The sequence below is a fragment of the Crocodylus siamensis genome, chromosome 6, assembly GCF_052110815.1.
Source record: "Crocodylus siamensis isolate JL-2025a chromosome 6, ASM5211081v1, whole genome shotgun sequence".
In the NCBI taxonomy this organism is placed as follows: Eukaryota; Metazoa; Chordata; order Crocodylia; family Crocodylidae; genus Crocodylus; species Crocodylus siamensis.
This window is the reverse complement of record NC_143400.1, coordinates 38,635,650-38,660,669: the sequence shown is the minus strand read 5'-3', so window position 1 is coordinate 38,660,669 and position 25,020 is coordinate 38,635,650. Positions and strand designations below refer to the sequence as shown.

The following is a 25,020-nucleotide window of genomic DNA, read 5'->3' as shown; positions in this document are numbered from 1 at the left end:
ATATGTGGTCAACTCCTGGCCTAATTCATTACGGCTCTTTTAAAAATGTTCTTTTAGTCAGGAAAAAATGCCTCTATAACAAGGATTGAAAACAGGATGGGACACCACTGCTTCACAGGGAGCCAAAAAGATAAGAACTAGGCAGTAAAAAAAAATCAGACTAAATAAATCATGGACAGTAATAATGCTTACATCTCATGAAGCATCTTTCATTTGTAGATCTCAAAGTACTTTCCAATGACAGGTTGATATCCTCATCCCCATTTTACAAAAGGGGAGTGACACCAAAACGTTCCTGACTTTCCCTGTCAGTGGCATGGCCAAGAATAGAATCCATGTGCCACGACTACCCACAGAGCTTGTTCTTACAACTAAAGCATTTTGCAGGTCATCATCTGTCAGAGTCTCATACCTGCAACACCAAATGGTCTCCGGAGCCCACAGGTGTGTTTCTTCCCATCTTTTAGTTCCATATGCCCCACTCTCACAATCTGACACACCAGACTGATCTTAGGCCTGATCAAGTCAGAACTGCTCAAGTCCTAGATACCATTTTAAAACAGAGAAAAAGTCCAGTTGGTTATCAATGTGGCAAAAGAATAAAGAGGTTATTGTTGATTTGCATTATTTTCTGACCATCGAGTGAAGTCACATGCACTTGAGGTAGGAAACCTATTTGTTACAAGAAAATGAAATAGGCTATTTACAAAGGAACCATTTGGACAAGTATGCTGTTGAAAAAAAATACCAGTTTCAACACGGGAAACCCCAAATGCCACCTTATTCTTTGATGAAACTTTTCAGAAGTGGTGCTGCAAATGATAATAATGATATTATTGCTAAAACACTATTAACAACAGGGTAGTTTCTGCCTATGCTGCTCTCTTATCTAGTTTGAACATGCCACAAATAATTAATTTTTAAGTGTTATCCTTTCATTAACAGCATGTTATAAGTGATTTTATATTATCTAGCTGGCCACAGGTAAGTACAAATCCATAACCAAGAACAAAATACAGGTTCATAAATACCACCAACCCCCCAAAAAACCCCAATGATCCATTCATATTCAACTAAATGGAAGCACTCAGTTGAAAAACAAACACAACACACGAGGCTCTTGGGGCCAGGTTTAGGTATATTAAGGCATGTGAAGAGAGAGATCAGTGCCTAGTGAGACTTGCAACATTTCAGAGGGCCCAAATGCCCAATGAAATCATCCTTTCCAAATAAACATAACTTGACAAAGACCTCAGGCAACTATTCAGAAAAACAATGGGGAACATTTTCACACGTGGATACTGCAAATCATCTATGAGCTGCCAGCTATTCAAATAAGTCATGTATGCCACCCTTGTCCCAGAAAATATCTGGGCCTGCAGCATGGCCATTTGCATACACATGACTAGGATGAGCAAATGTCTACGAGTGAGCACAAAGGGCACGCACGCACTTTCTGAAGGCACAGCTTGGAGCTGCTCATTTTAACACACTGACTATCACCAATACTCTCATTTCTTCAAACAATTTGTAACGTATCAGAAGTCATCTCTCCTGTAGTTGGTCATCACCTTGCCAGTCTTCCAGTGGCCGAAAAAACTTTAACACACAAAGGAGAAATGCAATAGGCCTCATGCCCAACAAAGATAACCAAATAACTTACAATTCTCAGACATCTTAGAGCAGTCAAGTTTCCTCAGGGCATATGCTTTGCCATTTTTTGCAGTGAAACCCTCTAATTATGATATCTCATGCAGATCTCTAAATTTACCAGTTACTTCTGAATCACTTGGTGAACTAACTTTATCTGTAAGGCATACAAAGCAAAAACACAGGTTTGCTCAGAAATTTTCCTGTTTGTTTACTGACAGGTAGACCCATCTCATCTTGGAAAGCCTATCAACATTTGCGAGACACAAAAGACTTCCAAACAAAACTGTGCAAGGGTCCAAAATTCTGCCTGGGACTTCCTAGATGAAATAAAAATTAGGATTAGCATTCTAGGTGCTGGGAATTTCCATCTTACAAATAGGACTTACTGTAAAAACTGCTTGGAGATTGTTAAGTTTCTCAATTTCCTTTGGCATCCCATTGCTACCCCAACGAACAAGGTAATTTTCACTATAAATAAAGTAAATAAAATTAGCTTCTTATGCCGTGTGCATGGGTATACTATTCAAAAGCAGTTAAGACATCTGGGCTCATTTTAAAATTTTAATCTCAAACCCTCTCTCTCCAAGAGACTCATAAATGATACTTAAAAAGAGTTACTTGACACCTTAGTGAAATGCACCTACCTCTTGGGTACCCCCTTTGACACAATTTAAAGTCAGGGAGCAAATCAAACACATTAAATCTAAAGGGAACTATAAGAGGGCTTAGAAATGGAAAGAGACAAGCTGGAACATGGCCAAGACACCAGAGTATATGTACCTCCACTTCAAAAAATTGTGCAGAGGGATTTTTAAGTTGTATCTGACCTCAGGATCTTGGCTAACTGTCTCAGCTGAAATAAAATAACTAGGTGTTCAGACTTTTGGAGATGCAAGGGAAAAAATCCCAGCACTACTAACTCTTTTATCTCTTCATCAGATGGACCACTGTGATGACTTAAAAAACATTAGGGCGCTTGAGGGCTGAGCAGCAAACTACCTGATAAATTTGGATTGGTCAGGATCATATAGGCTCATAAGCAATTCTGCATCTTCACCAATGTTGCAGACGAAGTTCTTGAAGTTTACATAGAGACTGTATGTGTGTGTTGTACTAAATACTGGCTTCCCCCGTAAATCCAAATTCTGTTGCACAGACTGCAGAGAAAGATGAATCAGAAAAGAAAGTGCATATCCAGAAATAATAAAGTTATAATTACCAACAGGCTAACACCAGTGCAATAAACTTGGTGCTAGGGTTCAATTCACATTGATCCTACAATAGTACATATCCATATGGGACACAGGTACATGTATGTTCAATACCCCAAAAGTACAATAAAAGTTCACAAAAAACATATACGTACAAGGAGAAGAGCTAAATCAAAACAGCAGGTCTTTACTGAAAAGCTCAGAACAACAGTAAGTATTTTATAAAATAACTGACAGTTCAAGTCAGAGGGATTTAAGCTCTCATTTCAAAGATTTCCCTTTTAAAATGGAACTTAGGAGCTGAATACATTTAGGCATTTTTGAAAAGATGACCCTACATAGTTACTATGAAGTACGCACTTTGGAAAGGAGATAACCACATTTTGCCTGAAATTTTCAAAGTTGCCTATGAACTCATACCTTCTCTTCTTGGATCCTCTCATCAATCCTTTTGGATGCAGTTTCATGGGACTTGAAGAGGGTGATAGTGCTGGTTTCATCTGGGTCCAGGATGTTTCCATTGTCATCTCGCACCACCAAATCCAGCCCTAGGATCCTGTGTGGCATCCAAGATATAAGAGGCACAGAAAAGGTAAGGTAAACTGGAAGCAACTGTAATCAAGAGTGGTTTTAATGTATAGGAATGTAAAACCTTGACACAGCTTTTCTTTCCATTCTAAATGAGAGTGGGGTAGTTTAAAGAACTAACAGAGCACTCTGCAACAACAAGGAAGATAAACAGGTAAAAGGACCATATGAGGTCACACTTTAACAATCTGCTGCTGCTAGCATCATTGTTTTTTTGTTCCAACTCTGAAGGTCCCATCATGGGATGCAAAACCTCAGGCCTACATCCTCAGCTGTACTACAGCTTTCTACACATCAATTGAAGACAGATCAGGAGCAAGGGTAGATTGAAGCAAAGTAGTGCTTTGGGATTTGGTTTTTATGTGGAACAAGGAGGGATTCCTGCACGCCAGAGCACAGACTTGAATCTAGACTTTTCATACCCGCTCCGGTCATTGGAGATGTAACTCAAAAAACAGAGACATTATACCTGAAGGGAGTATGTATGGAACTACCCACGAGAATATCTCAGTATCTACAAAGGCAATTAGAGGAGCCCATTTTACCAAGTTTTTTTTTTCCTATTCCACTGACAAGGGAAAAGGGTATGCTGCACTTCAAAAGGAAATGTTCACATCTTCCATGTCCCATTCTTGGGAACTGTAATCCCTGTCCACACCAACATTAATATAAATGCTCTGACACATTTGACTCTAAATTAGGAAATCTTAGGGTCCCTAGCCTTTCACTGCCTGACTTGAAGCACAAACATAGGCTGATTTAATGGTGTGCGTTGAAATCATCCTCAAAGGAACAACCAACTTTCAACAAGACCTAAACGTCAAGCCTAGACAGGACCTCAAGAGTCTTAAACTGTGTAAACTATAGATATCAAACTGAAGACTGAACCTAGTAGCTAGATAAGAAGTACTTAAGTCCCAGTCCTTTCAGTCTTATACATTGTTTTAATGACAATAAACACTGGCCCAATGCCCCTCCTTGTTCCCCCCCCTCGAAAAATAAAATTTCTACAGAATAAATTGAACTAATAAATTAATTTAACTAATGTGAGACCCCTTAGATTCAAATTTACGCATGTTTTAAAAACTGAAATATCTATGCATCTATTAAATCTCAAGTTCTATAAGACTGTTAAATGGTTAATTTTTCAACTCTGCTTTAAAATATCTTCTTAATTAACTTATTTGACCTGAATGAGGTTTGACAGGTAGATAAATGAGCCAGGGAGACAATTCTTGTTCTGTACAAACCAATGAAAGACTGCTTTGGCCATCTACAGAGCTGTGTTGCTTAACATGCTGATGAAGCAGTTTAGTTCCTGACTTGAATCTAAATCCTGGCCCCGGGCAACCCAGGCACAAATCATGCTCCCTGGGAGATGCAGTCTTCACGCCAGCATTTCAGCAAGATTAAGACAGGTGAGGTTTTTTGCCAAAAGAAGGACAGTGTAGGCTTATGAAGTGCAAGCTGCTAACTCCCTTTGCAACAAAGTAGGGATATTTTGATGGGGGCTAAAAAACAATAACCATCGCCTTTTCTTGGAACAGCCAGCTGGAAATTGATTCAGGGCTGCCTTTGTATGATCATTTGCATTAGAAAAAAAAGCATACTTAAATGATCACTGACCTGTTTTGATACCTACTTTGCCCTGCTGTAAAACATCCACATCAATGAAAAATCAGTCCTTAACCTCAAACTGCTTTCGGGGGCCACCATGCATTTAATTAAAGATGGTGAAATAGACTGGGGTTGGTGGACAGTCCCAGAATACATTCCCTCTTAAAAGACATCAAGATTCATAGAAGAACTTGGGTTTAAGCGATTAAAGCTTGATCCGGCAAAATCGTCAACTGGGACTACTGAGGACAAAAGATCTAGGTTCCCTTTTCCTTTTAGTGTTTCTATCATGGCAGCACCTTGAGACTCTAACCAAGACCAGGATCTCACTGTGCCATACCCTGCACGTACACAAAGAAAAAGACCATCCTTGCTGTAGGCAGCTTTCTAACCAAATAGGCGTGAGTGATGGCAGGTGGAAGGGAAAAGAGGCTTTCCCAAGGTCATACTAAGAATGTCACGGTCAGAGTCCAGAACAGAATGCAGACTTTCAAATCCTTTTCCAGTGCTCTATCCATTGGCTCACATTGTCTGTTACCTCAATCAAATACAGCCAGAACCTAAGCAACAGAACCCCGATGGGCCCAGCCCTTCCACAGGTACTTGAATGAGCAGTCAACAAGGAGATTAAAAGATAAGTATTAATATGAATAAAGATGACTGGGTTGGAACGAACCTGAGATTACAAATCTCCTAAATTTGTATAATAAATGGATTTAATTATAGAATTTGGAATGAAACTTTGACGCATTAGTAAAATGCCACTAAGTCTTTGCGGTGAACTACTGTCTCAGGTAAGACTCCATGATCTGACTCTCAGAGATGCAGCTTTCATTGCCTGCTTTCGCAAGAGATGCAGGAGTTATCATCAGATTAGTAAGAGTCACAGAAGCTTTTCCAGGAAACCCAGTTTCAGAATCCTGAGCTGGGATTTGGTTTACATGGAATACTGAACTGAGTTTACCTGTTGCCATAATCTATTTTAGCAGTGACTTTCTTCTTGAGTTCTGCCAGTTCATCTTTGGGAAGAGTCCCAGACAGTATCTGTGACCTCCACTCTATTAGGCTATAGGTCATTTGCTGAACATGCCGAAATTGTGTTGTCTTGTTGTCCTAAAGGGGAAAAAACAGATAATTCCAGGATGGTTACATAGTGAAAAAACATGCACTCAAGTTTTCCAAAAGATAACACAGTTGAATTTATCACAGAATCTCCATTTAAGCAAAGGAAATACCTACTAAGCCACTTCCTATATCCACAGTGACATTGCAAGAATCACACTGACAGATCTCCTCCAGCTTTTTGTCCCTGTATAAATTTAAATGCACCAAGTGTTGAGATTTACATCAGTTCCCTAGGAATATTTTCCATACAAGTCTCCTTGCCAGAGTTTATTTCTGCTATTTTTCAATATCCACAGACTACTGTGATGGAAGCTTTCAAGAAAGAGAGCAAAACAGATTGTTAGAGATAGCAGGTGCAGTCCAGAAAATGTGGGCACCAGATAAGGACTCAGAACAGCCAGGTCCTATCCCTGCCTCTACCACAGAACTGCTATGTGATCTTGGGCAAGTCATTTCCTTGCTTGGTGTCTCCATTTCCCTTCCCCTCCTCCACGTGTCTTATCCATTTAGATAACAACCTCTTTGGAGTTGGGATCATTTCTCACTCAATTTATATGGTTGCTGCAATATCACATGGCCCCACTTGTGTCTGGAGTCTTAAAGTGCTACTGAAATCAATATGAAAGCCATGATGGAGCACCTACTGCTAAAAATTAATGCATTAAAACCCACATATATATTCAGCTGGCAATTTTCCTTTCCTTCATTTCACCCTTAACTACTACTTATACCTCCTACTTGCACGAGCCTAAACAACTTTTCAACCCCTTCGGTATTTTAAACAAAACAAAATCCTTTTTAATTCACTGCCAGAGTAAATCACTAAGAAAATAACTAATTAGAACCCCTGCCTCCACCACTGCTTACAGCATTAGCAGCTCCATTTTGAAGCCAGCACACTAACTGAATGAACTGTATCCACGCACTTCATTTCCATGGCTACCTGTCTATTTGGTCCTATCCGCTAAGATTCTTGAAGTCCACTCAAATCAAAAAAGAAATGCAGAGGTAAAATATGAGTTCAGGGCCACACTGTTAGGTTGGCCATTATTACAGTACTTCTCAAGGCTCTTATTCTGCCATTGATAACACACAGTTGGACTGGAGGGCTCATACAGACTTATATTGAAATTAAAGTGACTCTGTGAAGACAAGGAGTCTACCTAAATGCCACTAAGCATAACATGAGTACAAACTCTTGTTTACTATGGATGCATCTACACATGTGCTTTAATACAGAGCTGACCAATTAGCTCCACAGTAACGCATCACCATCTACATATGTGCCTGTATTAGGGCACAGTAAATTAATTACCTTCGCTGTAGGACAGCACTGGCTGGGACAAGTACTCTCTTATAGCAGAGTAGTTATGTGCACTGAAACACGTGTGTAGATGGTGACAGGGACTGGCTGAGGCATGAGGGTGCTAGTGTGGGGGATGCCTGCTGACTAGCCCCACACTGTAGCACTCATGTGCCCCAGGCAGCCCCTCTGCAGCATGCTGAGCCAGGGCAGAGCAGCCCCAGGCTGGCAGGCTGACCCCCCAGATTGTGTTAAAGCTGCACCCAGGAAAAATAAACTATGGTGCAAACTGTGCCAGAGTTTTTGCTACTTGCTAACTAAGGCTGTGCAAAATGGCACCATTCCTTTTCGACTTGTGTTTCAAGGTTTCGATGGAACAACGTTTCTTTTCGAAACTGCTGTCCTGTTTCTTTACGTCAAAACAGTGACGCTGTTTTGACGTTTCGCCCATAGGCTATAATGGGGAAGCTCGAAACAGCCTCTCTCATCCAGCAGGCAGATCAGGGACCTGCAACCCCGGGAGGGCTATGGGGGTTACAGTCCCCTGATCTGCCTGCCAGATGAGGGAGGGAGGTAGGCTGGGTGCTGCTGCCTGGGACCAGAGAGCTGGGGAAGGGAACTCAGCTCAGCTGGGCCGATTGTAGCGCTGGGGAGGGAACTCAACTCAGCTGGGCTCAGTTCCCTTCTGCAGCCGATTGCAGCACATTTAACAGCTATTAAAGGTTGCATGGATTCTGCTGGAACTCCTGAAATCAGGTGGCTGGTTGTCCTACCTAGATTTGCTTTCTGCAAGTTTGTCACTAGAGAAAGCTGATCTAAAGTGCAAAAGTGACGAATCACATGAGGAAGAACTTTAGTAAGAAGGTTTGACGGGAACCAAATAAAATGAACTGACAATAATTTAATAAACCCGTGGAAGGAGTATATGGATATGGATTTAGAGTAGACTGGAAGTAGCTATTCGACTTCCTTTGAGCTCAATGGTTTAATGAGCAAGATAAAAAGATGCAGAAGTAAAAATCTTAATGTGTACTCCATGAAAAGTTGTCAAGACAAGCATAAATCAAGGTGTTACTGGGTCAGTTTACACCAAGGGTGGGCAAAATATGGCCCATGGGCCAGATCCAGCTCACCAAGGATGTCCAGCAAGGGCAGGTCCCTTGGCCCCACCCAACCCAGACGTGGGAAGCAGCCCAAGCCATGGCACATGCAGCTGGTTCTACCATCCTGGGTATGCAGGAGGGCTGGAGTGGTGGGGTGGCAGGGAATCCAGGCTCACTTTCCAGCAATGACAGTTCCTTCCAGCTCCCACTCCAACCACCAGACCAGGCCCTGCTACTCAAGCACCCTGGCCACCCCACCCTCCTCCCAACACACATCCCCCCTGCCAGGGCAGGACCCACACAGGAAGGGAATGTGGCTGGGTAGATGGGATGGGGCCACAGGCAGGCAGGAAATGGTGTATACTAGACCGATGGGCAGTATCACAGGGCTGTGACAGCATGGGGCTGTGACCCAGGACAGAGCTGCAATCTGCAGCCTGTACATCCCTGCAATGGGTGCTCGTTCCAGAGGCACAGGCATGTGGGGAGTGGATCACAGCTGTGCCCTGGGCCCCGCTGTCACTACCCCACAATCCTGGCACTGACTCTGCCTGCCCATCCCACTCTTGGACACAGCTCCCCACCCACCTGTCTGCCACCCCATCCGCCTTGCTGTACACACTGCCCACATGGGTCCCGACTGGTCTCCACAGGGACATTAGGATCGCAGTCCCATGTTGTCATGGCCTTATGATTCCAGATGCAGCCCTGCCTACCCACCCATCCTGCTCCTAAATGCCTCCCCACCTGCCCATGTCCCCATCCCAGACATCTAGCTGAGTGCACAGCAGAGCCACTTAGGTAGTTTAGGTGAGCTGTTGCTCAACAAAACTCCCTAGGTTACCCTCCATCCCAAATAACTGCCCAACCCTGGGTTTACACTAAATCCATGTTCTCCCATTATCTTAGTATCCACCGTTTCCTTTTAAAATGACTATTGCCAATGTTTATTAAACTCTAACTGTGGTTTATACTACACTGAATATGCAAGTACATTAAAAAAAATATCCTCTTAATTCTTTTGTTTCCCTTAAGATGCGGTAAACTCATGGGGATAATTGTTTTATGCATAGAAACATCAAGCAAACATGCTAAGTCCTGAACAAAGAGCACAAGGACAGCAGTCAATCTTTTCTAATCCTACCTTCTGTTTCAATTCATATAAAACCAACTCCCTTGGGGTAGGGAGAGCCATGTGATTTTGGAGAAGCAATTTCAACTTTACATTCTTTAAATTATTCCTGGCAAGCCACTCCCAAATCTAACTGACATATCACAGTCAACAACTCCCCAAGGAAGAGTGCTGAAATGAATATAAAAAGCAAATATTATTACCTTATGCCTCTTTGCTGAAATGCTGGCAAGATCAAAACATCCATTACCAGACAACCAATCTTTCAGTTCTGCATAGTCCAGAAACGTGGCTTGTTTGAATCCTAGTACAGTACTGGTTTCAAGGACACACAACATGGGTCTTCGCTATCTAAATACAAGCCACTTTTTCCACCCTTTTCCAGGCATGCACGCACCCATCCAAATATATTATTGCTTTCTAAAGTCAGGTACTTTAGCATGGCATCTAAATTGCTGATTTAGGACATAAAATTGGCAGCTACCTGACTAAGAGATACTTCAGGTTAAATACAGGATTAAGATTCCCTATTTAATTATCAGAGTTTTGAGAACAGGGCTCACCATAAGAAAAAAAGCAAAGCTCCCAATGGAATCAATTGCAAAGCTGGATAAAGATCCTCAGCATTCATACCATTCATGCTTAGCTATACCTGCCCAATGCTCCAGGCAGCAGGAAGAGGGCCCCCATTTCTATCATTTCCCCATTCTGCCCCAACCTAATGAACACAAGGGATATAAACCACTCTATTTGCCCTATCTGCAGTATTTTCAGTATTAGTACACTTAGGAGCATTGATGTATAGAGTCATCTGCAATATACACAAATTTTAAACAGTAACTGAAAGTCCAAGCTTGCTGATGACCAGAGATCTGGTTTTCCCTGATAAAAAAGAAAAAGCACAAATTCTCCAGTAAAACCCCCAAAATCTGTGATTAAAATAAAAAGCCCCCCATAGCCCCCGCTCATTCCCCTCCCCCTCCCCCCAGCCCCCTGGCCTCAATCATTCCCCTCACTCCCCCATCCCTGTTGATGCTCCTCGCCCCCCACCCATGGCCCCTGCCCCCCCATCCCTGCCAGAGGGGCCCCCAGATGCAAGGGCTAGAGCCAGGAAACCAGGTCTGCAGCTCCCTGCCCTCCTGCAGGAGGCAGCAGTTGCTGCAGTGTAGTGGAGCCCAGCTCCCCCACTGCTGAAGGCTCAAGCAGTGGGGGGGGGGCCCTCTAGTTCCCCGCCACTGCACACACTCCTGGGAGAGCAGGGGGTACCTATGCACCCCAGAACCATGCCAGCCCTTCCCCCCCTCTAAGGACAAGCTGCCCACAGCCCCACTTCACCCCCCGCCAGGGCCTTGTGGTCACACATTGCAGCTCCAGGCCCCAAGCCACATACACTGCCCAGCTGGGCAGGAGCCCTAGTCCTGCCCAGCTTCCTCCCTCCCTCCATCCCTATGTGGCCTCAATTCTGCCCCCCACCCCCACTTACCTATGGGAGCTGCTCTCCAGGCTGCCTGGAGGCCACGTGCAAATACATGCACAGGGGGACTCTGCCTCACTGCTCTCCTCCAGCTCCCCGCGGCCCCTTGTGGGCTGGACCTCTGCCAGCCTACAGAGAACTTTGTAAAAAGTGTAAAATCTGTGTTTCTCCACTAAACTGAGCAATCTACGTTTTCCTCTGGCACAGAGGGAAGTCCATATTTTACTCTTTTTCTGTAGGAAACGGCAAACCCAGATCCCTGATGACTGGCAGCCATGTGTGAACCCACTGACAATGACACATATTTACAGAACTTTCTGTGGAGCTTACCATTGTGTTTCCCAAACAAATGTAGGTTGCCCAAACTCCCACAATGTCAGGGAGCACAGGCAATCTAATTTTACAGACTAGGGATCCAAGATTAAGTGAGAGTGTAATTAAGTGATCTATCCAAGGTCACAGAGGAACTCCATGGCAGAGTCAGGCTTTGACCTTTTTCCAGTTCCTTATCCAGAGAGCACTCTCTCTCTCAAACTGTGCTAACAAGAGTTTATAACGAACAGCAACAACAGACATACAATTTAGGTTTGCTCTATGTAGAAAACTCTCCAAAGGACAGCATGATTAGACTTCAAAGAAATACATGAAAACTCATTGATCTAGATCTACTAGAAGAGCTCTCAACTCGGTGGGTATTTCCCCACACACAGAATACAAATGAATAAGCTGCATCTAGTCACACTTCAGTTCTGAAAGAATTATTTCTATATTGATATGTACTCTTGATATATCACTACTTTGCTGTACTGGAAAGGGTGAAGTAATACAAGATCTTTCATTAAACTTAACCAAGTTGAGATGCTTAATGAAGAATTTTCTGGTTATTGACATGAAATGCATTTACAAAAGGTAGGAACTTAAAATATCAACCCAAGTTGTACTCAAGTACACAGAATAGAAACCTCTCTCTCAGTACAAGGGCAAAGGTCCAATTTTGCTACACTGAAGTCCCATAGAACACCACCTTCTAAGTATCAATGCAAATGCAATGTCTGTCAACACATTTTTGGTCAGTGAATACTAAAAACCTTGGGGAGGCAATAGCCAACAAAACTTATCGCAATACAAATTATTTTTTAAAAGAGGTCAAGCTTTCTCTTCAAGCTTTCCACAACTCCTGGAATAATTTCAGTGTTCTGCTTTATTTATAAACAGGGCAAAAAACATTATTCAAATTCTTCAACCCTTTTTATTTTTGGTGAGATGGACAGACGGACATTTTCTGTGGGCAAAATAACTTCCCCGGTAGCTCTACTGTAATCTAGGTTTGCTCACTTCTGTACACCCTCAATCTCACTGAAGTCAGCTAATTTCAAGGTCCTCAGCATGGTTTCCCAGGGCTCCATCTGTCATTTACAAGAAGCTCCCTGACTCAGGCCAATGCACTGATACAACGGAGCAAAGTTCCACTGTGATAAGAACTATCCAGTTCCCATCATCACTGTTATGTTATACTGTTCCCAGTTTTACAAACTAAAGAAAAGTGGATTTTGAATGCTCACAATCAGTGCTAGATTCCCGTAGAGGTTCGCTTTCTGACTCAGATAATGCTGTGGACACTCAATACAATTTCTTCTGGAAAAGAAATTGTATTCTTAACTTGAATTAGAAGACAAATGAACTCAATTCAGCAGCTCAAGGCTGCAGGCTGGGGCTGAAGTCAAGTCACTAACCAGAGTTAAAGCCTGAGCAGCCTTCATGCCTCCTTCAACTCAAATCAGTTAATACGAGTTAGCTAATCCGAGCTAAGAACAAATTTGTAATCTTGCATAGTGAATACAAATCCGTTGGTGCACTTCTTGCTGCAATTTACAGAATTAACAAAATTGAAATGAAACACTGCCAAAAGAAATCCCTTTGCTTTCTGCTCACTCCCCACATACCTTCTTCCTCCCTTCATGTTTTCCTAATACTACAGGAATTAAAAATAAAAACCTCAGTCCATTTGAAACCACAACATTTTCCAAGTCTATTTTAAGGCTGATGCAGACAAAATAAAGTCACACAGAAGATTTCTGCTGTTTGTTTTTTTTCCTAACGGATTCTTAGGCTATAACCTGACAGTTATTCAGAAGAAAAAGCTAGGAACAAAACCAACTGTCTGCACAGGAATTGCATCACATTTTGCCTCTCGTTAAACTAAAAGGGTGGAACAAATCCTTGTGGTTCCATAACATGCACTTATGGTTGGGTGAAATATTCAATAAGAAAAGCTTGCTCTGCTTAAACAAAATGTTTGGAGCTAATTTAGAACTATTTTCTCATCTTAATTACAGTCTCAGAGCACATACTATGTCAGCTGAAATAACCAATGACCAAAGTAAAATTAAATTTGAGTGCGTTTAATCTATCTTAGTATTCAACTCTGAAAGGAAGTCATTCATCCTCAACTCCAAATTTGGGACTTCTTATACAAGAAGTGCAATTTAATCTGAGAATGTGGGAAAGTCATGTACAAGAAGTGAGGGTTGGTGCCTCTTTTTGATATTATTCTTTGGTGAAACAGCTATTCACAGGTCTCTGGCAGTTTAAGCCCACTTCACCTTGAAACCACCAATTGCACCCTTTAGCCTGTTGAAGTTATGTAGGGAGGATCAAGTAGCAGTTTTATTGCTGTCCTAACACAATACTTCCCATTTCCCTGTAAACTAGCAAACTTCCCATGTGGAAGTTTCAGAACCTCTGGAAGAGAAGAGAGTAAGCTGGATTTAAAAAGATAAATGCAAATAACAAGCTAAGTCTGTCCTGGAAGGGAGGAGAAACCTCTACTGATATCAGCGGAATTCCCCCAGAGATAGTGAAAATCATGGGGTTGCACTCGTCTCATATTCCTCTTCTTGAGCAAGACATGATACATATTATATGTACCACTAAAGGAAAAAAATGACTGGATTAAACCACGTTAACAATTTTGGAAACAGTGGCTGGCACAATGTGAGAAAGCTGAAGGTTCTCTACTGTAGCTGAGAAGTTTGCATACTACTCCACTAGAAAAACAGGGTTGATAACAGGACGGTTGAGGCTCGCTTTGAGCATGGCCCTGTTAAGCTGGAAACAAAGATATGGAGAGCTTCACAGAGAGACAATCATCTGATGAGCAAAATCATATGTACTGGTCATTCTTTGGAAAGACTGTTTGTTGAGTACAGGATGCACTTAGATGAGACTTAGTGAAAAATATTTTGTTATCCTGCCTTCAGGTTACAGAACCCAGAAAGACCATGTGAGCTAAGGAAAGTTAACAGAGTCATCTGGGAAACAGAAAACTATGGAGCTGCTCTTCCTTACACAGCAACTGGAAGTTTCTGAGTCTAATTTTATCAATAATCTTGAATGTGTTTTCCCCTGGAGAAAAATCAGAACAGCAATGACAAATGCTCTTGAAAAGGAAACAATCAAAAAATGTGTATTTCATATGTTGAAATATTTAGTGCTTGTGTGCAACTGTTCAAACACACACACACATCTACATTCAGAGCACACCAAAAAAAAATCATGATAAAATTCATTACCCTCTCACATCTTTGAAGCCTAACAAGTTTAAACAACTTGCCCAAAGATATGTACACCAGTGAGAGAACCAATGCCTGAATTAAGGTCTTGATTCCCACTGTTGTACTCTACGAAATACTCTGCCTACTTAGGAGATATATAGCCCATGGGCACTACACGAACCTTAACTCATGCTGCTGAGGCCTGACTCATGCAAGTTGTCTTACCAGCTGACAAAGTTGACTATGATTGTCCTGCTCAACCATGACTGTTAAGTCAGGGTCAGTGCTGTGTCATCTAACTCAATTGTTCACGAACAGTAAAATTTTGCATTGTAGACTGAGCCACCTTCTTACCTTTGCTCATTCATCTTTTAATATGGACAGCAATAAATCACTTCCTCTGCTTCAGTTCCATCTTATAACGATGCTACCTTACACTTTATGTTACCTCGTTGTCTTAACACATCTAAATCACTTCAAGGCTATGCACGTTTTATCACCTTTACAATCAAAGCACAGCAAAATTACAGACCAGGTTGCAACACAGCATATAAGGAAGTGCTTAACTCCTTTTTTTTTTTTTTTTCTTTTAACAGAAGTCTGTGTGGCTTCCACACATGCTAAAGTACTTTGCTGAATCAGGACCTAAGTGACTTACTCAGGATCACACAATAAAAGATGTCACTTACAAAAACCCCTGCCTCAAGATGACACAGCAAGTTAGTAGAACACTAAAGTCTAGCAATACTGAATCAGTCTCCTGAGTCTAGTTAGTCTAGCATTTAGACAACTTTGCCTCTACTAGATTGCTGTTAGCAGCTCTGGACATTACATTAGGAATCAGCAAAAAAAGAAAAACAAAGCTCTGAAGCCCATGTTCTTGAGCAGCACAAATGTTCAACAAAATTGTTGGTGGCAAAGACACAAAATGATAATGAGACCCTCTGAAAATCTTCCAGTGGCTTGTTTCACCACACTCACCTGAATGGAGTGGGAGATGCTGCCCCTTCCTCTCTCTCTCCTTGGAACAAACACCAAACAAATAAAAAACCCACTTACCACATACAGCTTGTGCCAGATAACTGCCCATTCTCTCAGTGTGGAAGTGAGCTCTTGCACAAGGGGCACTTCGCTTGGAATCACTGTCTCATGTTGTCTAGGGAAGGAGGAAACCATATAAAAAGATGTGTGATTAAATTAAAAAGGTGAGAAATTCAAATACTGATTAAAAAAATACCACCTTTTTTGCAATCAATGTATCATGAGAGTGGACACAGGAAGTCACTGATGCCAAGAGTTTAAGTCTAGATAGTTCTACTGAGAACAAGACTATCCAGAGTTCGCATAAGTAAAGGTAATACAAATTTGGGAAGATGTATTGTATCCAACCCATGTTTCAGGGATATTGCTGATTTTATAGGGATCAAGAATATTATTTTTCCTTCCTTGTGTAGATTACTGACTTCGGGTTTGGGTAATCGCATAGAGATGACCAGATGTAAACAGTTCTAATGGTTTTCTCCAACATGTTTCACGTTCTATACCCTTTTCATTGTAAATGTATTTTAAGTGGGGGGGGTTTCAGTCCATGGATCTACCAGAAATTTAATACCATATAAGCAAGTGTCTGCCTCTCTTCACAGCAATGCAGTTTAAAAGATCTCTGCTTACATTGGTAATTTGGCTACAAGGCTCAAAAACGATTTTCTAATTTTACTTCCTATTGCTGCTGGTGTTGTTTTCCTTTCGCTTATAGTAATCAGAGAGTAGGCTGTAAGAATCAGATTAACTGCGATTTCTTTAAACACTTTCCAAGGCAGAAGGGAATCTACACTCTCTTGATGGCTACTTGGCTATAAGCAGGAGTGTGTTATGACTCACAGGAGTCTCTAGAGGAGCCTAGTGTAACTTGAGTGAACTGGCTGGCTATTAACATGTCTAGCAGAACCTACTTTTATCCTTGCAAGTGTGGTATTTTGCTTCCATGCACATGTCTGACCTGGGATACACAATACCTTGATAAAAGTAGAAAATATTCCAACAATGAGTTGGGGCTGACAGATCCAGGTATACCAACACTAGTCACTACAAACTATCTCCATTTTTTAAAACTCTTCTATGACACTGAGTTCAATGACTTCTGCCAGCCACATGACATGTCAAGACCATCTCCAACATACCCTCTGTCTTCTACTGTTGCTTCTTTTAAATAAATATAAGTTTCTGGGAAAATGCCCTAAAAAAAGGAAAAAAGGGAAAATTAATTATAATAATATATAGATAATTCATCTGCAAAGGAGGGGGTGGAAACACGAATGTGATAATTTAATTCAAATGAAACATTTGTTAACGAATAGTCTGTCAATGACAAATGAGGCCTAAAATTATTGTAGTTCTCAAACTGAGAACAACCAGAAGATGATAATATGAAAGCAAACAGAATTCCATTGTCTGAATTCAGACACATTACTAAACTGCACTTAAAAACATAATGAATTCTTCTTCATTCCAGCAATGTTTCACTAAGTGATTCTTTCAATATTTGGGAATTAAACACCGCCCCGAATGTTTCGTCAGGTTACTTTCCTGGAATCAGTGTATATTAAAGACAACAAAGCAGATTCAGAGCAAGAAGTTTAATTCAGCTTTGCCAGCTCATTATTCAACTACAAATCTCATGACACACGGTCATTTCCAGTTTTTATATTTTATATGCCATAGGCTTCTAGCCTTAAGTTTAAGGAAGGATTGAGCACGTGAATCAAGTGCACCCTAAAGACTTTGAATTTGGAAAAGAAAGAATCCAGCCTTCATTATTTCAACAAAAACTTGTGATTTGAGTTTGTTGCGTCACACCGCACCATTTTTAGGGGCCCGAGTCTTGAGATCTTGATGTTGGCAATACTGTTGATTTAATCATACTCCAAACATGTAACATGTTTTGCACAGTCAAAATCCTGCTAGGGGCTTAGGACTCCCACCTCCCCTGGGCCCTATATTCTCTCAGGACAATAAATACCAAATGTTCCATAGGAAGCAGCTATTTTTTTTTTTTTTTAACTACTTTTTAGAAGTTATATACAACTGCAGCTGCATTTCTGATGTCCCTCTTGATTCTAATTAACTCAGCTTCCACTTTCTCAACAGCAGATGGTCCAATTTCATAAAGATCTCAGGCTTGCTCCTGCCCTGTCTGTGCCCCTTCTGGATCAATAATAAGTTACAGAACAGCTCCTTTTTCCTTCTTCAACTGGCAATCCAGCCAACTGTTATCATCACCTTGCCAAATATTAAGGCCCAGTAATAGACAACGTTTAAAATTTCAAATAAAACAGTACTTTGAAATGGTCCACCCCAGAAAGCTGGAAACTAAAGAAACAGCCAAACAGTTTTTAAAAGGTTTCAGATACACTGCCGAATGGCTATCGAAAAAGAAATAGCGTTTTGGCTCCAGGTCTCATTTTCCCCCTGACTGCAAACAAGTGAGTTTCTGAGAAAAACAGCCAGACTGTATGGCTGACTGAAGTCAAGGGAAGTTGTGGATTGCCCATTACACAATGCAGTATCAGGCACAATGTTAGCTAAAGATGAGCTTTCAAGACCAAAAACTGTCCCACCAAGTTTTTGTCTTACCAAATCCAAAGGCCACTGAGGTGCTCAAGAAGTCTCCTTAGGTGGTAATCAAGGGGCAACAAAGTCTTTTGTCTGTTCATTGCTTGGTATGGGAAAGTGAGACAACCAGGGAGTCTCACAAGGATGGGGAGCTATAAGGAAAACTCTCCCTCAAAGGGGCTGGAGGAGAATGATTGATTAGCAGGAATTTGGGTTTTCCATTTCTCACGGAAAAATGGAGAAAACGTGGATTTTCCCTTTTAGCAGGGAAATCTGTGGATTTTCCCCCATTTGCAAAGAGCTCTGCAGGCTGGCTGAATGCGAACACCCCCCCGGCCAAGCAGGCATGAGAGGTCCACAGAGGGGGACTGATGCTTTCACCCATGCTCTGGGCAAGTGGTAGTGATGCAGAGGTGCTGGCGGCCACCGCCATGTGTCCAGAGGTGCCATGTGGGGGCAGCTGCCGGTGACAGTGCGGTGGTGGCCGCTAGCAGCAGCACGGTGGCAACCACTGCCGTGCCCCAGGCCGCCTGCCCAGAGCAGGGCTGGGAGGGAGCAGGGGCTCGCATGCGGTGGCCATAAAATCGCACCCCACATCCTGTGCAGCTTTCCTGCCACTGAATGCAGGCAAGCAGTATGAGGTGCGGCAGTGCAGTGGCGGCAGCAGCTGCCACGTACGAACTCCCTCTCACCCCCCGCTGGGCAGCAGTGTGTGGCCTGCAGGGGGCACCGCTGCCCTCATCCCCCCCACCGGGAGCAGGTGCAGAGATGCACTCCTCCCCCAGTCTCAATCTGCACACCCAACCCCTTCCTCCCCCGCCCCACACACCTACCTGCTGGTGTGTTTGTCTGTGCATCTGTGCCTGCATGTGTGGGGCTGAGGGGGGTGGGAGTGGCTTTAATTTTTATTATGGATTTTGGAATTTATTTTTTTTAAAAATCAGAGAATTTGTCATTTTTTAAATCAGAAAACACTAGGATCCCTGTTGATTAGGTAGTAGAGGGTACAGCAGTTTGGTGTTACTCCCGCCTCACTTCAGTGAATTTGCATTGAGATGGGATCTGCTGTTTTAGCACCTATCAATCACTAACCTACACAAATTCCAACTGTTCATGGATATATGGAGCTCCTGGGCTCTGCAATGCACAGAAATTGGTCATACCCTGTTGCTCAGTACTGCCAAACCTTGCCAAACTGGGCTGTAGAAGTGACACTGCCAAGAGGTCTTCTACAGAGAAGCATTATTCCCTAAATGTGTAGCTCCTATAGGGACTGATCAATATAGGTCAGACTTCAGTCTGATGTTACCTTTTATTTAAAAACTGCAACTGAGCCTGATAAACTCATTCCCCTAACTTCAGCCAAACTGAACTGGTCAACTTTACAGTACCTCTGGAACAAATGACCATATTGTTGAGCCACTACCTGATGTCCAGTCAGTAATATAAAAAAAACAAACAGCAATATTAGGCACAATGCATACAGATATAGTACAGCCTAAATCATGCATTTTGCTCCATGGAGCAAAGCCTTCTAAGCACTAAACACTTAATCCTCCCAGGACTAATAACAGACACTCAAGTCCTTGTGCAATTGCTTTTATAAGACAAACCAAGAACCACTTTGCACACAAGTCAGCAAATCAATAGACAAACATTCCCAAGGAAACCAGAGAATATTCTGACTTTAAAACCGTGGGTAGCTTACAAGGTGGAAAAGATCAGGGAATAGGTTTTGATGCATAAATTCCTGGATCTCTGATCTCTGCCCTATCCCCTTTTCCACAATGGACCTACATGCTCCATTCCAATGATATTTACCTGCCACTGTGAAACACTATAAAATCTTCCCAATCACATTAATCGTGAGTCTCTAGACCAGTGATTCTCAGTCAAGGTACCATAGCACTTCACGATGCCTTGACAACAATTCAATGGTGCCATGGGGTACCACAAAATGTTAGTACTGTTATATGTACAAAGTTCACACGATAAAATACAGAGATTTCAAATTGGAATCCACAATGTTAAAAATATTCTGCCCTGTTGCGGTCCGAGTTCTTTACAACAGAAGACGAATTGTTCTATTATTTTCCTGTAGTTTTCACTTGTTCTTTTTTGATTATAAAGCTGGCAGTTTGAAGGGCATCGCAAGTCTAAGACAACTGAGAACCACCACTCTAGAAATTCACCCATTATCATAGGTAATGAATGTTTGATAGATTAGTACAGAACTAACTCACTGCCTAGGCAGAGAAACAGTTTTACGTGGGGATATTTAAGAGACTCTTAGAACCTGAAAATATATTCCTTTTGATTAAATGGGACAATACCTGCAGAGCTGCAATGAACTTTTAAAGGTGCATGCACACTGCACATACACATACAGCACATACATTCATGGTGCAACAAATGTGTTAATTGCACCATAAATAGTAACAGTACTACACGTTCAGCCAACTTATAGCACCATAAAGCAGGAAACCATTCGCAAAGATATTCTACAAAATACATGGAACATTTTTGTGGTCCATTTGTACAGCACCAACAACTGAATGTGTAGCATGCTCTACTTGCCATGGTAGTGATTCTGTCGAATTTGGCACAAACATTCACTTCTATTGCTAGAAAAAACAACATATTGGAACACATTAACCAGGAGTCCTGAACAGCATTCACAAGAGAATTATCACAGGAACCTAGCTCCTGGCAGCACTAGACAAATTCCAGAAAAGTTAAATTTAAAAACCACTATTACTAAAAATATTAAGCCATACCTTTTTAGATTTATTTCTGAGTGTGTATCCTCTGTACCAACCTGTCAGGAGACAACAAAAATATATGATTCTTCACATACAGTAATTCAACATTCAGAACTGTTAGCACCACCCATCCCCAGTCTCAGCACATTTAATCTGTCACCAAATTCTGCTAGTGTTACTCATCTGACTCTAATGACACTAAATGTGAACATGGTCAGTGATATTTGGCCCTATAACACATCATGTCATAAGAATGTCTTTTCCTATTATGAAATGGGCTTGGCCCATTAGCTGGAACAGTTTTTCAGCAATATTTATTATTTCCTATTAGGGATGCATTTAGAGATCCCAAGTTGGAACATCTCTCTTATGTTGGGTTCAGTACATCTATATTGCAAAAGACTACCTCTATCTCAGAAAGCTGTTAGCTAAGCAGCCCAAATGTAAAAGGGTTAAACAACAGATATATTCTTACATTTGACAAAGAGGAAACAGAAACATGGAGAGAACTGGTCACATAGTGAATCTATAGAATTGGGATCTGAACACACATCTTCCAAGACCAAACTACCCTTCTTCTCAACTGCACTTTAACTCAATTCTCCATGTAGACTGTTCTCAAACTTTAGGCTATACAAACTGCTTCTCACACAAGATTCCTTTTAAGGCAGGCTGAAAGAGAAATTCGTAGAACATCGTAATTTTAAGAGACAAGGACAAGAGAACTGTTTGCCTCAGATGTAGATATTATTTCTCTTTATTGACTTTGCGACAAGGTTCAGTAAAGCATAAGTTACAGAGTAATAGCTGTGTTCTTGCAGACCAGAAGTATATCACTTCTGGCAGAACATTTCTTCCTTCTTCGGTATTTGGGGTTCAGCCAACATTTTGATTTCAAGGTCACTGGAATGCAAGAGTATGAATGAATTAGTGTATTCTGTCAGCTGCCCAAAGTGAGCCTTACCTAGCAGCTGGACAACTAAGCTCACTGGAGTATAAGGGTGGCCTTTTGGGACAGAACTGGAACTGGCGGGATCTGGGTTGTAATACCACTCCTAAACAGATTTCCTCATCAACCCAGAGCAAGCTGCTTCACTTCGTGCATTTTTCCTCTCACCTGCAAACTTGTGATTACACCATTTACTTTCTTCCCCACCATTTGTCTTGTTGATTTAAGTTTGCAAGGCTTTCAGGACAGGAATGACATCCTGCTAGCTTTTGTTCATTTCCAAGTATAAAGGCCCAAAACAGCGGTGGGCCTCTAGATGCCAATATGCCACAAATTAAAACAGCACACACTTGAAGATCCGGTTTCTTTAAACATTGACCTGAAGATCCGGTTTCTTTAAACATTGACCTGTAGACCTTGCATCACTGGCTGTACGCTTTTGGGATAGGCTGAACAAATTTGCCTTTTCTTCATGGTACTTAAAAAAAAAATACCATTACAAAGGTCAACTCATTCTGCTTCCTCGGCTCTTAACAGTCACACCAGTGCTGAATACTGTCTTGCAGAAAAGATTGTGCAGTATTGTTATCTACCTTGCAACAATGGTACTCAAATAGATGATAATGCTACTGCCCTAAGAATCTTGCACTCTGATATATGCACAGACAAAAACAAGGGGGGGGGGAAGAAAAAAAAAAAATCAACATGAGGTTGGGGGATTAGTTGGTAACAACAGAAAGGGAAAAAAGTGGTAGGATGCATACAGGCAGAGTTTTACATTTGGCTGGGACACATTTCTACTACAGTCTTGTATGACAAGACTCTACTCCTAACCTTTAGAGAAGCTCAAATGTTAGAAGTCTCCCTAGTAGCTATAAAAATCAACCTTTGCACTCACAGCATCTCCCTCTTCCCACAAGCCCCTGGGGTTGGGAAAAGATACTATTCTTTCTGCAGGATATTGATGGGATTATAAATTCATTGTGGATTAGATCTGGAATGAAACTATTTCAGTTCTCTGCTTGGCTCTTTCAGTAATTCATTCAATGGTCTACTGCAAGTTATTTATTGTCTTGTCCAAAGCTCCTTAAGTCCATGAGATGCTTTCCAGCAACCTGAGTTTGCTTTGGCACTGACCTTTAACCTTTCTATGCCACTATTTTCCCATCTTTAAAAATAAAGAGATTGGTATTAACCTGATTTTCTAAAGCACTTTGAAATCACTGAAGGAATAGCCTATGTGCATTATATTATAAAAAGCTGTATTCCGTCTATCCTGCTCATTCAGAATACGCTTTTAAAGTCCAATTTCCTCACGCTGTGGGGAATGCAATTGTGAGTATACTCTAAAGATGCTAAAATCACGTGCCAATGTGGAGGATACATTCAGACTACAGAACACCTATTGAGGGCCAGGGAGATGAACTGGTTTACCCAAGGTCACACCGAGACACCTTGGGCAGAGACAGATGTAAGTTTTAACCACAAGGGCCTTAACCACAAGAGCTTCTTTCTTCTCTAAAACAGTGCACTGTTCCCCTCTTTTCCAGTGTACTACAATGCCTATCACTATATGGCACTGCAGTAAGGAAGTTACAGCTTTTTTCTTTAAAGAAGAAATGATTGAAACAAAAGCAGAACATAGGCAACATGCAGTATAGTTTGTATCTGCATGAAATTATTGGGCCACCTCTCCACAGCTGAACTAACATGCTCGCTCGCTCTCCTGCCATCCATAATTTTCCATAGATGGCAGAACCAACTGAATAGAGAATAGACTGCACAAAGGATAGAAATTAGTGTATGCATGCAACTGCCTTGGCCCGCCCCCCTCCCCCATCTTCTGGCTAGCATTCCAATGATGCGGCCTGGAGTAGTCCGGACCAGATCACGGACGACTACGTGGCTCTGGGGTCCAAGCTTAGAGAGTTGGGGGCCCAGGTGCTCTTTTCGTCCCTCGTCCCGGTTAGCGGAGGCCGTCAGTGGCAGTGGCATCCATGAGGTGAACTGGCGCCTCTGGAGTTGGTGTCCTCACGCCGGATTTGGCTTCCTGGACCATGACCCGCGCTTCAGAGCAGAAGGCGTCCTGGGACGTGATGGTCTCCATCTCTCCCCCAAAGGTAAGAGTTTGTTTTCTTACAGGCTAGTTGACCTCCTCCGGCAGGCTTTAAACTAAGTTCGTCAGGGGATGGGGATCCACAGGAGCAAGAGAAAACTCAACCAGATGTAGGACCTGCCCAGGTAAGAGCTCAGGTATATACCAAGGGACCAGTTGTCTCTCAGGGAGGGGGGTGCCCAGGGCTCCCGCAGGGAGATTAAGGTGTTTCTTCACTAATGCAAGAACCATGGGGAACAAGAAGGAGGAGCTTGCTCTCCTGCTTGCAAGTAGTAAAATTGACCTGGTTGGCCTAGTGGAGACATGGTGGGATGAAACTTTGGACTGGGCAGTAGACATAGAGGGCTATAGGTTGTTTAGAAGAGACAGAAAGGGGAAAAAAAGTGTGGGGGGGGTTGCACTCTATGTTAAGGAACAGTATTCCAGTTCTACCTTCTAAATGGGACCAGAGGAAGGCTTAACTGAGACCCTGTGGGTCAAACTTCAAGGAGGCCGGTGGGGGAAAGGAATCTGGCGGTAGGGGTTTACTACAGGCCACATCAGGAGGAAGAGCTGGATCTGGGATTCTCCAGGCAGCTGGGGGAGGTGGTCCATGCAAAGGATGTTGTGGTCATGGGGGATATGAATTACCCCAACATCAACTGGGAGGAACAGTCGGTTAGGTCGAGCCACTCACGAAGGCTCCTCATGCGAGTCCAGGACCTGCACCTCATGCAGGAGGTACTCGTCCCCACTAGGGGAAATGCCATACTGGATCTGGGGATGACCTGGTGGGGGACGTGCTAGTACAAGGGAGGCTAGGGGACAGTGATCATGAAATG

The 25,020-nt window shown here is 42.3% G+C and overlaps 1 protein-coding gene across 1 annotated transcript in view; it reads right to left on the bottom strand.

Annotated features, from left to right (window-relative positions):
* The window catches only part of DOCK5 (dedicator of cytokinesis 5), a 125,275-nt gene that overhangs the window by 59,104 nt on the left and 41,151 nt on the right, over positions 1-25,020 (bottom strand). Inside the window, exons 3-10 of the mRNA XM_090053693.1 lie at positions 21,150-21,190; positions 16,941-16,996; positions 15,820-15,916; positions 6,034-6,182; positions 3,285-3,420; positions 2,653-2,810; positions 2,040-2,121; positions 413-542 (exon numbers count right to left, since the gene is read on the bottom strand). Of these exons, the coding sequence (XP_089909819.1) occupies positions 413-542; positions 2,040-2,121; positions 2,653-2,810; positions 3,285-3,420; positions 6,034-6,182; positions 15,820-15,916; positions 16,941-16,996; positions 21,150-21,190 (849 nt within the window). The remainder of the gene's footprint in view (positions 1-412; positions 543-2,039; positions 2,122-2,652; positions 2,811-3,284; positions 3,421-6,033; positions 6,183-15,819; positions 15,917-16,940; positions 16,997-21,149; positions 21,191-25,020) is intronic.